The 13,642-nt window shown below is 36.6% G+C and overlaps 2 protein-coding genes across 3 annotated transcripts; both read right to left on the reverse strand.

Moving 5' to 3' along the window:
- Positions 1-129: 129 nt before the first annotated feature.
- LOC110684415 (peroxisomal (S)-2-hydroxy-acid oxidase GLO4-like) lies at positions 130-4,526 on the reverse strand. 2 transcript variants are annotated; one of them, XM_021860874.1, is made up of 12 exons: positions 4,380-4,526; positions 3,464-3,611; positions 3,248-3,372; positions 3,120-3,166; positions 2,953-3,030; positions 2,718-2,842; positions 2,563-2,620; positions 2,323-2,385; positions 1,903-1,972; positions 1,580-1,680; positions 942-1,046; positions 130-482 (listed from the first exon to the last, which is right to left on the reverse strand). In XM_021860874.1, the coding sequence occupies exons 2-12, from the start codon at positions 3,604-3,606 to the stop codon at positions 303-305; spliced, it is 1,095 nt and encodes a 364-aa protein (XP_021716566.1). In that variant the 5' UTR covers positions 3,607-3,611; positions 4,380-4,526; the 3' UTR covers positions 130-302. The 2 variants fall into 2 exon arrangements, with proteins under 2 accessions (XP_021716566.1, XP_021716565.1); XM_021860873.1 differs by having other exon boundaries at positions 3,464-3,614.
- Positions 4,527-5,034: 508 nt separating this feature from the next.
- LOC110683981 (zinc finger CCCH domain-containing protein 62-like) lies at positions 5,035-8,876 on the reverse strand. The gene is made up of 9 exons (XM_021860378.1): positions 8,360-8,876; positions 8,153-8,250; positions 7,872-7,986; positions 7,684-7,745; positions 7,028-7,079; positions 6,787-6,898; positions 6,235-6,333; positions 6,006-6,133; positions 5,035-5,896 (listed from the first exon to the last, which is right to left on the reverse strand). Exons 1-9 carry the CDS (start codon positions 8,542-8,544, stop codon positions 5,209-5,211), a joined length of 1,539 nt encoding a protein of 512 aa, XP_021716070.1. The 5' UTR covers positions 8,545-8,876; the 3' UTR covers positions 5,035-5,208.
- Positions 8,877-13,642: the final 4,766 nt, after the last annotated feature.

Below are 13,642 nucleotides of genomic sequence, written 5' to 3' on the forward strand. Positions count from 1 at the left end.
ATTTTCAAATAGACTGATTTTATTTTATTTTATTTTATTTATTTATTTTTTTTTTTATTTTTTTTTTTGACAAGCAAATTTTGATAGTGAATGCCATAGTGAAAAAACTAAAGAAAAAAGTGTTCAACAAACAACAAACAAACCTTGATACAAATCATATCATGCATTTTAGAAGTAATACACTGGCTGTTCAAGGCAAACTGCACTATTGCTTAGTTGCCCTATGAAACAAGCTTTTATTTTCATTTCACAACATAAAGTAAAAAATTAAAACTGAGTTGGACATTTTTATATAAACTGACTTAGAGCAAGGACTGAGGTCTTTCATGCTCAGTTCTGACATGGTTCCTGGTGATATCTTTTATACTAGAGCAGCCAGCAAGGGCTAAAGTGAGCTCTAATTCATCCTTCAACATTCTAATGACTTTTTTTACGCCATCTTCTCCCTTTGCCGCCAGTCCATATATTACAGGTCTTCCAACCTAAAAGCATAATTAAGATTGTAAGAACTCTAACAAGTGAGCACATACCCTACAACCATGGTTCGCTAAACGACTTAAAAGTTTAGATTTCTTATGCAAAATATTCCACTTCAATAATAATCATTTGGATTTTTATCCAGAATTTGTCCAAGCATCTGAACAAAGAGGTCCTAAACTCATATGATCTTCCAACAGCGGCTTTCTTGCACCTTCCCCCCACCCATTCCTTCAACATTATAAAAATTATATCTCATCTATAAAGTTTCCGAGTTCTGTGTGATAATAAAAATCGAAGTCTGAAACTTTAATTTGTAGACTAATAAGAGAATGTATGGCATGAATCATGCTAGTAAACCTATTAATAAACAGCAAGAAATTCACATTCACTGTGTGAGCTACAGTGACATTGTTGATGACATGAATCGGAATGGATATTTGATAAAAATAAGATAATCTTACAAGAACAACGCGCGCACCAAGTGCCAAAGCCTTAAAAATGTCTGTTCCCCGTCTCACCCCTCCATCAAGGAGAACAGGAACTTTGCCTCCAACAGCACGAACCACCTGCAATGTTAGATATACAAATCCATTGAGCCTTTTCCATATGGCAACATCAAGCCATTCTAATAAAGTCAGAAACAAAAAGAAACTATAGAACTTATGCAACCTAAATCAGTTTGATGTGGACATGCCACAGGTGCCCAACCGCCCACACATGAGTTGGGCATCTCAAAACACATCACATATGATTTTTTTGCTGCTACACCAGTCTTCGTAAGTTGAAGTAACTCTTAATAATTATTATTGCATATGATTATCCATGCAGTAGATATTATGTACAATGTTTATTTGTTTATGGTTGGCCACATAAAACTCTTTTGAACTTCAGCTTGGGGAAAAAAAACCTTCAGTATTATAGCTGTGTGGAGTACAACTGTAAACAGCATATGATGTCTTGAGTATGTAATTAGTTTCGTTGTATATTTGTGTTAATCAATCCCTATGAAGTAAAAGCTAGTCCTTCATATATCAACCAAACGGATCAAGAAAAAGTCTAGCAAAAAAGACAGATCAAGAGAGAGTAGAGAAAATTAAACCTCTTCGAGAACAGAGATTGTGGCTGGAGCATAATCAAGCTGTCTTGCTCCATGATTCGAAACTATGATTCCATCCACTCCAACTTCTGCCGCTCTTGTTGCTGCCATGCAAATAGCATAGATAAATATAAGAATTCATAGTCTTTCTAACTTTTGTGCTAAGGTCAGCCTTTGGCATTTTTAGGAATCATAGCACTAGGTTTGCTATAGTAGAAAATTGAACTATTTGATATCCAAGTGACTCGATTTTTCTTGTAACCAGGAACAGAACTAACAGAAGAATGAAAGACCATCTAACTAAACAATTTGGAGTTTGATGTTACCATCTTCATGTGTGAGAACACCCTTGATCAAGATTGGAAGCTTTGTAATAGATTTCAGCCAATTTATATCCTACCAGATGATAGAACAAAATTAGAGATCAACTAGATTACAGTCTGTGAGAAAAAGAAACAATAAATAGGATGAGTACAACCTTTGTCTTCATGTTCTACACATGATTTTTACTTCAAATAATTTTAGTTTAGATGGACACCAATAAAGCTATGTGCAAGTTGTATGATGAAGACTGCCAAAGTAGTGCTAGGAGTTCTTATTTATGTTTTAAAGGCAATATTTTTTTACTACTCTTTATATTTCAGATGTCAGGAGAAAAAGAAGTTTGCGGAACCTCTTTACTAAACATAACAATGAATTACTGGAGATATAAAAGAGCTAAGAAGCAGTGTACAGCTGCTTCATACCTTCCAGGAGAAAGACGCATCATAATAACTATTTGCAAAAGCTTGAGGACCTGAACCCTTGTCCTGCAGCACATAATTATGCAATCTGTCATGGAGTTCCAAAGGGAAAAGCCTTCTTCATGTTCCGTATGAATAAATATATCTTGTTTCATGTGATAAATTGAGCCTTGACTCTTGAGTTCATATATCATTCTTTGAATATCGCTAGGAATTTTAAAATATAAAAACTCTTCTACTCACACTGACAATTTCGGTGGACATATAACCCTCCAAATTCTTGACCTGAGGTGAAATCATTCTGCAAATGATAGAGACATGCGATGATTGTAATGTTCTGTCCCAAGTAAAGAAAGTCATTTTATTCAGAAAAAGAATCCAAGAGAACTCCAACTTACTTGTTCTTTATATCCACCTCCCTTCGACCAAGTTTAGGAGTGTCAACAGTTACAACAATAGCCTTGTATCCACTTTTTTCTGCTCTCTGAACAAGCCAAGCTGAAACTTCTCTATTTCTAAACACCTTCTCATGATATGGTGCCATATAAGACATTTTCTCTCCATTACATAAAATCTTTCTAATAACCTTGAGATGCTACTAAAAACAGCTGCATCTTAAGAAAAATAACTTACATATAATTGAAAGAACCGCACAGCACTACAGGAGGCAGAAACCTCTTCCAAGGTGGAGTTAGAACTGAAGGATAGCACCTAGAATGAAAGTAAGTTGAAGGGATTAAGTACATAGTATGGGTAGGTTGAAACATTAAATTAGCCTAATACATATACTATAAAAGTACCATAATAGTTTCACTCGCAGCAGCAGCTTTAGCTGTTGCTATTTCTCCTACAGTAAGCACAAGGAGCAACAGCTTTTAAAATCTATTTATATTAAAACTACAATACAAAAAAGGTGTATGATTTCTACCTTCAGGGTGTGCCAGCTTATGATACGAAGTTGGAGCAATCATTATTGGAGCAGAGATGTGATAGCCCAAGATACTGGTCGAAAGATCAATTTTACTCACATCTATGAGAATCCTTGGACAGATGCTGCAAGTGTTTCAGATGTACTAACTTTAGAGCCTTAGAGGGACATCATAGCTACAAATATCAACAATTGAAATATTGACATTAAAAGTACCTGATTCTGGAGAATGCTTTGACATTTTCTTTTAATGTATGCTCATCTTCAGCTCCTGCAGCATAAAAGTCATAGTACATCTTGGGAAGGACTCGACGAGCCAGTTCTTGATACTCATTTATATTGACTGGCTCGGTTGCCATCTATCCTGCTGAGAAACTAAATTTTAATCACAATATTCTGACATTGTCACAGAAAAGAATAGAAAACATTCCTAACAACCTGATGCACTCACTGAAATAATGGATCCTAAATGTAAAGGGGTAAGAGAGAAAGGAACAATATTTCTTGAAAGTTTTAGCCTTTTGGCCCGTTCATGACCTGGAATTCAATGTAAGTTATGCTTGAACTATCCTCTATTACTGAAAAATAAGGAAAAATGAAAAATCAACTACACTTCAAGAGCTTCCAACAAGATCCTTGAAGCTGGAGGTGTCTTAGTTATTCAGTTTCGAATTAGTTATCACATTGTCTGAATTAACTCATAACTTAGACCATTCACAAAATTTACAAAAGACCCTCTAAACTATTGGGTTGATATCATCATTCCCCCTCACTTAATTTAATTAGTTACACATTCCGAAAGTTAATTAATCACTAATACATAAGGATTGGTAACAAGTTCGGATAATATAATGTAGTATATGTGACCATTAATTTCGAGCCGAGGCAGTTATACCTTATAATTCAGTTGTAATTATAGCTATACACTCGTTCGGATTAAACCTAAGAACCTTATAGTATTGAACATGATTTTCATGGCTTGTTCTTGCTTCTTTTGTTTCATTTTCACAAAAGGTACAAATATTCATTGCTCTTTTTACTACAATTAACAAATTACCCCAATAATTGTAAATGAACTGTGAAATCAACAATAAAAATTTGAACCAAATATAAAATATGAGTACACACATACCTGATGCCTCAGAAATTCAGGATGATAAATGATAATTGATGATAAATTTGAGAAATGGGTAAAGAGAGAACTTTACAATGTGAGATAGAACTGGTTTTGATGACATGCATAGAAAATATGGGACCGCCTTTTTTTTTGTCCTATGAGTCATCATATTTTAGTTTTCTTTTTCTTTTGTTTTTATACACAAAAAAATAAAAAATAATAAAAATAAAAATAAAAAAAATAAAAAAAAATAACCTTCACTTGTGACTTATGAGAATGTTGACAGCCAAAACCACACACACGTTCCCATAATTTTTGTATAAACTCGTTTATGTTTATTTATTTAATAGTAAGCCGAGCTTAGACAAGTTTTGAAGCTTACCTCATAAACGAGGAACATTGTATAATACATTTTCCTAGCTTTTTATTTTACTCCCTTTTCGCTCTTGTGATGTCAAAAAATAAGGGGATATAAAGTCCTACACTCGGAGCTGGACAGGGCCAATACGATACCCAGTACCGGCCTGTTGAGTTCAGTTTAGGCCAGGCACAACCTTTGCCCTGGAAGTCTGGAATAGCTAATTCAGGGCCTGGGGCACGTGGCCTACACTATATAAGCAAGTACATATATAAATGTGAAATCACTATAATACAGTAATGATATGCCCAAAAGAAACTTAATATAATCCTCAAGTTGAAGATAGTAGTGTTTTAAAACCTCAAGAACAATTTGGTCTTGCTATACACAATAACTCTCTTCTTTGAAAATTTAATGCATTGAAATGTCAAAATGAAGGGGCACAGTTTCCATCAAATTGTAATTCACACAGAAGTTCGGTGTCAACTAAAATTTATCATAGTCCCTATTGGATACATGCAAAAACTTGCAGCGAGTCCCATAGTAACACTTGCCTCGAGGATAGTGTCGACACAGCTGCTGCGGTTCCTTTTGATGATTTCTACCGTATGAGTTGTGCAATGATGTTCTATTTGAAGCAAGTAACTGATTCTGTGGGTGCTGAGTTTTATCTGAAAATGCCAAATCACGGGAGGCAGAAAAGCAAGAGCTCGGCTTCTGATAGAAATGACAGGTTGATGTGTTTGATGTTTTCTGCTGGAATGACTGAGGTTTTAAAACAGCCTGAACAGAATGATGCAGGTGTTGTGGATGTTGTATTTGCTGAAATTTTGCAGGGGCAATGTGAGACAGAGAAGAATGTAGATCTTTGTATCCCAAGCACACTCTCGAAGTTGGCTTTACATTTGCATCAGAAGCTGGTATATTTGGCTTTATCTGTCGGGGTGGCTGTGCTATAGGTAATCCTGCATATGAATTCTCTTTATATTCTACAGGAACCTTCATATTATTATCTTTGTAATTCTGCTGCTGCTGCTGCTGAGTCTTCTTTGCCACTGTATGTTGCTGCTGAACCTTGCTTCCTACATTTTTTGAATCATTGTTGGAGATGTGACCTGTTGCTAGCCTGTGGTTCTTCTCTCGAGATATATGTTGTCTTTCTTTTGGACAAACCCTGCAGTAGAGTGGTGCTAACTTACTAAGTGACAGAGAACAGGCCAACTCTCATCTATCCTTGTATTTCAACATTAAGATTAAAAAAACAAGTGATGCTAAGTCCATACCTTGCTCCTTTGAGCATCTTCTTTGATATCTTTCCCTGAATTCGGGCTTCTCTACTTGATCGGGCGAGGGAGCCCCTGCAATGCTTTTCGCTCAAAACCCGCTGTCTTTCTGATTCATCTTCCCATCTCTAATATAGGTGGACAATGGAAACCACTTCTAAGTAATAGCAATCTAATCATAAATTCCAGCATGGAAAGAGCCAAAAAAAAAAGTCTGTTAATTGCTCACCCGCCTCAATGTGTTCAATTTGTAGAGGTTTCTGCCCTTAATTAAGAGGGGATGAAGTGGAGGTAGTGGTTTGTGGCCTTTGCTCCAGAGAACCTCAACCTGGAAATTGAAAGATGGTCAGTACCAAATCTTTCAGCATGTTTGCTGTCACGATTAATGATAATTGAGCAAAGAAATGTTTTTTGGCATTTGAAGATAATCAGCATAAAAGGTCTAGCATTGTGCTATCATGGAAGAAAGAAAAACACTTAAGGGGAAAAAATAAGACGCCATTTGATCAGGAATTTAGCACTAGATAAATGAGTCTGTTAACATTTTGCTACAGGTACAAGTAATAGAAATACTCTATCCCTCCCTTTGCCAAAAATCTCCAGGCTACATAATTGGAGGTACAAAAAAACAGTAAATTGAGCTGAATAGGGGTGTGAAGTGTGAAATTGTGATGTAACATGAAAATTCTAGTTTGCAGAGTACATTATAGTTCATTTCAGATCACACAAAGTATAACACTGTAAAATAAGTAGTGTTGTTAAGCACAGATATAGAACTAACCGTAAATGTATGCTGCTGCTTGGCAGCACCATAACTTTCTTTCACTATACGGCCAGCAACAATTCTTTTACCGCATGGAGGACCAGTAGCACTCCTTGAGGCGATATTGTACCTGCAACAGGCAAATGCTTTGAATGAAGCAAGGGCCAAAGAATCTACATACTGAAATTCAATGGACAAAAGGTACGTATGAGGAATTTCAGAAGAAAATGCAACTTTGCAAAGCCAAAAGGGCAATTACCCTTCATAAACAGTTTGTTCAAACATCACAATGTCCCCCATACAGGCATCACCTGTAAATTACCCTCTAATGTTAATCACATTGAAGTATTGCAAAATAGATACAAAAGCAGGAATAATAAAGCAAAACTTAGGCACATCAAAATTTCTAAAAATGATATTGTGTTCACACATTCCACCCTATGACATCACAATTCTAGAGCACAATATATTTCCCATCTAAATTTCATAGTACCACACTGCATAACAACTTCTTAAAGAACCTAAGCCTAATCATTTAGATGTTTTACTATACACATCAGTCAGTACTCAAGATCATTTATCTTGATCTCCTAAACATTTTATTCCTAGCTTGCTACATATATCTTAAATCAAGTTTCCAACACGATATTGTGCTCATACATCCCATCATATGACATTAAGAATTTATGATCATAGGGCACAATAAATCTGTCTTAATTTCATACTATCACCCAACATAACCTCTTAAAAAAGCCTAAACAAGATCATTAAGATGCTTTCCTACACATAAAACAATGGCAAACAATTTTCTTGATCTCCTAAATGTTTCGACCCTAGCTAGCTACATTCATCATGAATCCAACTCTGCTCATTTAGCCTAGTCACATCAAATGAAACTCAACAGCATCCACTTACCCTTGCAATTTAACACAAAGCTTGATTGTGGAAACTTCTTTTCTCCTCCCCCGTTCAGAATCCTGATAATCAAATTAATGACAAACCAAAAAAAAACAAAACACTTCAATAGACTTCAATACATAGTAAAGGAGAATAGCACAACTAATGCAATAATATGTTAAACATCAGATGAAATGCAACATTACTCTGAGTGCTCCTTGATTCTTTGAACAAGGGTATCTTTCTTCCCAGACAATCTCAACCCATGGTTCCTCAAATACACCTTACATTGCTCCACCTTCAATTTCTCTACCAACCCACCTGCCAATATAACATCATAATTTAATTCCTAATAAATTACGGGCCTGTTCGTTATCGTTTTTTGTTTTCAATTTCAGTACTTCTATAGCACTATACATCATACAACTTTTAATATCATAAAAACAAAAGATTGAGTTCTGCAATGATGATACCCTAAACTACTTACTGTCTATAACTCTCTGAATTTCCTCAAAATCTTTCATATCTTTAATTCCAAGCTTTGGTGCAATCATTTCCTCAGTTTCTGGTGCATAATGTCTGACACTAGAATCCAAAAAAGAAATTAGTTAAAAGCCTGGGTTGACAAAATTGAAGTACCCATTTACAAGATTGATGTAAAAATTGAATTATAGAATTTAAGATGGAATTTCACTTCAAATTTGATCGTGAATTGATTGATAACTTGGAGAAATTGGATTGAAACTTGTCAATATCATCAATGAAGGTTGGGTCTTCTTCAGAATCATCTGAATCAAATTCATTGTAATCGGAATCTTCCAATTCAATATAGTCTTCTTCTTCAATGGCATTTTGAGCATTGCAGTGAGATTTCGCCATTTGTAGTTCAATCAAATCAACAGATTGTTTGGGAGAAGATTTTCAGGGTTTTTTAGGGTTTACAATGTTAGGAATGGGACGACCGTTGCAAGTTTTTGGGTGGAACACAATTTTTGAATTGGTTTGATTTGAATTGGGAACTAAGGTGAAACCGTAGTAGAGAAACTATCATGACACGAAACGAAATACCGACTCAAACCCGATTATTAACCGACCCATCTGAATCCGAAAAAAAAAGTGATCCAAATCTGACGTGGCCGACTTGAAACCAACCCTAGACCCGAGTTGACCCGAGTATGTGAGACCCGAACATGAACTGACCTAGAGATGACCCGACCCGAATGTAACCCGTAAATTATTGACCTCAATCGAACCCGACTTGAACCGAAATTGACCCAAATCCGTTTTAACCCGTCAAAACCCGAATTTAACCCGACTTGTTACTAACCTGACCTGAATTCAACCCGACCCGTTCCTAACCCAACCCGACTTGTTATTGACCCAACCCAAAATTTACCAAACCTGTTGTAACACCCCGACCCCAAACAAATTAGGGAGGGGCCTATTGTCACAAAATGCGCATCAAGGGCCAACAACTGTCCCCACAGACCAACAAGAGTCCTTCCGCCGCATTTTGTCCTTACTCATGCGCACCCCAAGAAAACTTCCCAAGAGGTCACCCATCCCAAAACTACTCCCAGCCAAACACGCTTAACTATAGAGTATCTTAGCAAATGAGTAGTATATCAAATCCTTTTAAAGCAATCATAAGGGGTATTACATACACCCCCACTTGAGAAGTGCAATACCCTCGTTGCGCCTGGAAAGCTAGGGACTCCAGTATTACGCCTAATGACAACTGGGTAGCCAAAGTGTTACATCCAGTTTGGCTACGGCCATATGGCCCCAGAATTCTCTCCCGCTAGATGACTGACATATGATTAATTATCCACGGTCAGCACGCGGTCGCAGGGTTGCTCTGATACAATTTGTAACACCCCGGCCCCAAACAAATTAGGGAGGGGCCTATTGTCACGAAATACGCATCAAGGGCCAACAACTGTCCCCACATCCCCAGACTACTCCCATCCAAGCACGCTTAACTATGAAGTATCTTAGCAAATGAGGTCCCTAAAAGGAAGATGCACCTTGTTGATATGAGTTGTATATCCTTTTAAAGCAATCATGAGGAGTATTACACCTATTACTAACCCAACCCAAAAATTCAACTTGATATGTTACTAACCCGACTCGAAATCAACACGACTTGTTATTGACCCTACCTAAATTCAACCCAAATCGTTTCTGACTCGATTTCAAATCACCTTAAATGCAATTTAGACCACCTTATTATCGTTGATCAAAGCATTTTGTCTAGGGAGACCAAGTCGGTCCAGCCCAGCAAAAAGAAAGGAGCTTCATCCTCAAATTTAAGAGTTCAATATAGTATATATATGTTGTGTGGCCAAAGGAGATAATTATCTTCCTAAATTATAAACTATAGTTCCCTAGTATATTGCCATATATATTATAGTCAAAAGGAAATAATTAGATTGATAAAAATGATAATTATCTATTTATAGTTAGTTGAACCCTAATATGACCTGACTTGAAAATGCCCCGATCTGATTGTAACCTGCAAATTGTTGACTTGAACATAACCTGACTTGACTCCGAGAATGACCCAACTTGGAAATGACCCAACCTGATTATAACCCGCAAATTATTGACTTGAACCAAACCCAACTTGAACCCAAGGATGATCCGACTTGAAAATGATCGACCTGATTATAACCCGCAAATTATTGACTTGAACCGAACCCGACTCAAACCCGAGAATGACCCGACCTGATTCTAACCCGCAAATTATTGACTTGAACTACACCCGACTCGATTCCGATAATTACCCTAACCCGTGAAAACCCGAATTAAACTCGACCTATTGTTCACCCGACCCAAATGTAACCCAACCTATTATTAACCCAGCCAAAACCCGATAAAAAGTGTGACTCGACGTGACCCGATTCAAGCATGACCCAACCTAAACCCGACCCGCATAGGTTATGGAATTAATCAGAATTGACCCGACCCGACCCGTTTACCCGAATTGACAGCTCTACCCGAAACCTCAAAAATTTCTCAAAAAACGTGGATAATATCCTTCAATTTTGGAATTTTATGACTTTTTTTCACCCAGAAATAAAAATTGTCGAATTTTTTACCATGGTCCCTAATACCCACCGAAAATCCAATTGGCTGGATGGAACCATCCAATTCGCCTGGCCTTTAAACGACCAATTTACCGGTTTACAACTTGCACCGATTTCATTAACTCAAGCTTACAACGAACATTTATGACAACATATAATGATCATATATGGATCCAAACGGCATTATATGACCCCGAGATGTATCCCCTAAAATCTCAATGCATTTCGACGCCGGACCCCAAACATTCGAAATTTCTCAAAAAGCGTGGATATTAGCCTTCAATTTTGGAATTTTTTTTACTTTTTTTCGCCCGACATAAAAATTGCCGAAATGTTTACCATGATACCAAATACCCTCCGGGAGTCCAATTGGGTGGGTGGAACCATCCAATTTACCTTTAAACAACCAATTTACCGGTTTACAACTTACACCAATTTCATTAAATCAAGCCTACCACGAACATTTATAACAACAAATAATGATCATATATGATTCCAAACGACATTATATGACCACGAGATGTATTCCTTATAATTTCAATCCTTTTCGACATCGGTCCCTGAAGTCTCTAAAAATTCTCAAAAAACGTGGATATAAGCCTTCAATTTTTTAATTTTTTTGACTTTTTTTCGCCTGGAAATAAAAATTGCTAATATGTTTACCATGGTCTTTAATACCCTTAGGGAGTCCAATTGGGTGGGTGGAACCATCCAATTTGCCTTTAAACGGCCTATTTACTGGTTTATAACTTGCACCGATTTCATTAAATCAAGACTACCATGAACATTTATGATAACATATAATGATCAAATATGGTTTTAACATCATTATATGACCATTTATGATAATATATAAGGATTTTTTTTTAACTTTTCTTCGTCCGAAAATAAAAATTTCCGAAATATTTACCATGTTCCCTAATACACTCCGGAAGTCCAATTGGGTGGGTGGAACCATCTAATATGCCTTTAAACAACCAATTTACTGATTTACAGCTTGCACCGATTTCATTTATTCAAGCGTACCACAAAAATTTATGACAACATATAATGATCATATATGGTTCCAAACGGCATTATATGACTTCGAGATGTTTCTTTTAAAATTTCAAGCCTTTTCGACACCTTCCTTTTTATTTCTCATCAAACGAATGGCATCTTAACCTTGAATTTAAAGAAACCTTCCTTATCGAAGGAGGCAGGAAAGGAACGCCCTCATCCCATTTCCTACCAGGGGTCGCGTCCTTTGAAAATCCGAATTCGAGGTTGGGGCGAATTCGGTTTTCTTCAGGTGCCGTTCTTGTGTTTTTTCTTGCCGATTTTTTCCGCGACTCGACCATCCATATGAGTCATTCAAACCTCCGATCCCGAGGTCTATAAGAAAAGTGAGCATATCCGGAACCTGAAATGCCTATCGACAACACGGAGACTTGTATATGCCATCTAAAACGAGCGACGCGACGGGGGGGCCACAAAACCTCCAAAATTTCTCAAAAAACGTGGATATTTTTTTATTTTTTGACTTTTTTTCGCTCGAAAAAAAATTGCCGAAATGTTTACCATGGTCCCTAATACCTTCCGAGAGTCCAATTGACTGGGTGGACCCATCCAATGCCTTTAAACGACCAATTTACCAGTTTACAACTTGCACCGATTTCATTGCCTACCACGAACATTTATGACAACATATAATGATCATTTATGGTTCCAAACGACGTTATATGACCCCAAGATGTATCCCCTAAAATCTCATTTCTTTTCAACACCGGGCCCCGAAACCTTCGGAATTCCTAAAAAAAGCATGGATAAGCCTTCAATTTTGGAATTTTTAACTTTTTTCGCACGGAAATAAAAGTTGTCGAAATGTTTACCATGGTTTCTAATACCCTTTGGGAGTCCAATTGGGTGGTGGAACCATCTAATTTGTCTTTAAACGACCAATTTACCTGTTTACAACTTGCACTGATTTTATTAACTCAAGCCTACCACGAACATTTATGACAACAAATAATAATGATCATATATGGTTCCAAACGACATTATATGACCCCGAGATATATTTCCTATAATTTCAAGTCTTTCAAATATCGGGCCCCGAAAACTCCAAATTTCTAAAAAAGCGTGGATTATTCGCCTTCAATTTTTGAATATTTTTACTTTTTTTTGCCCGTGAATAAATAATACCGAAATGTTTACCATGGTCCATAATACCCTCCCGGAGTCCAATTGGGTAGGTGGAACCATCTAATTTGCCTTTGAACGACCAATTTACCGATTTACAACTTGCACCGATTTCATTAATTCAAGCCTACGACGAACATTTATGACAACATATAATGATCATATATGGTTCCAAACGGCATTATATGACCCCGAGATGTATCCCCAAAAATCTTAATGCTTTTCGACAACGGGCCCCGAAGCTTCCGAAATTTCTCAAAAAACGTGGATATTAGTCTTCAATTTTGGAATTTTTTGACTTTTTTCCCTCGAAAATAAAAATTGCCAAAATTTTTACCATGGTCCCTAATAATCTCCGAGAGTCCAATTGGCTAGGTGAAAACATTCAATTTGTCTTTAAACGACCAATTTATCGGTTTACAACTTGCACCGATTTCATTAACTCAAGCCTACCACGAACATTTAAGACAATTTTTAATGATCATATATGGTTCCAAAAGACATTATATGATCCCGAGATGTATTCTCTAAAATCTCAAGGATTTTTTATACCAGACTTCTAAACCTCGAAGATTTCTCAAAAAGCATGAATATTAAATTTTGGAATTTTTTGACTTTTTTTCGCCATTAAATAAAAATTGACGAAATGTTTACCATGCTCCTTAATACAATCTGGGAGTCCAATTAGGTGGGTGGAACCATCAAAT

The sequence above is a fragment of the Chenopodium quinoa genome, unplaced genomic scaffold (assembly GCF_001683475.1).
Source record: "Chenopodium quinoa cultivar QQ74 unplaced genomic scaffold, ASM168347v1, whole genome shotgun sequence".
In the NCBI taxonomy this organism is placed as follows: domain Eukaryota; kingdom Viridiplantae; phylum Streptophyta; class Magnoliopsida; order Caryophyllales; family Amaranthaceae; genus Chenopodium; species Chenopodium quinoa.

Excerpts from the sequence above, each read along its gene's own strand:
- LOC110684415 (XM_021860874.1), bottom strand. The coding sequence starts at position 3,606 with ATGGCAACCGAGCCAGTCAATATAAATGAGTATCAAGAACTGGCTCGT. Across the intron at positions 2,843-2,952 it reads TGCGGTTCTTTCAATTATAT|GTGTTTAGAAATAGAGAAGT; the intron begins GTAAGTTATTTT and ends TATCATGAGAAG. Across the intron at positions 1,681-1,902 it reads TGTTCTCACACATGAAGATG|CAACAAGAGCGGCAGAAGTT; the intron begins GTAACATCAAAC and ends TTTGCATGGCAG.
- LOC110683981 (XM_021860378.1), bottom strand. The coding sequence starts at position 8,544 with ATGGCGAAATCTCACTGCAATGCTCAAAATGCCATTGAAGAAGAAGAC. Across the intron at positions 7,987-8,152 it reads AATTCAGAGAGTTATAGACA|GTGGGTTGGTAGAGAAATTG; the intron begins GTAAGTAGTTTA and ends TTATATTGGCAG. Across the intron at positions 6,134-6,234 it reads AATTGAACACATTGAGGCGG|AGATGGGAAGATGAATCAGA; the intron begins GTGAGCAATTAA and ends CACCTATATTAG.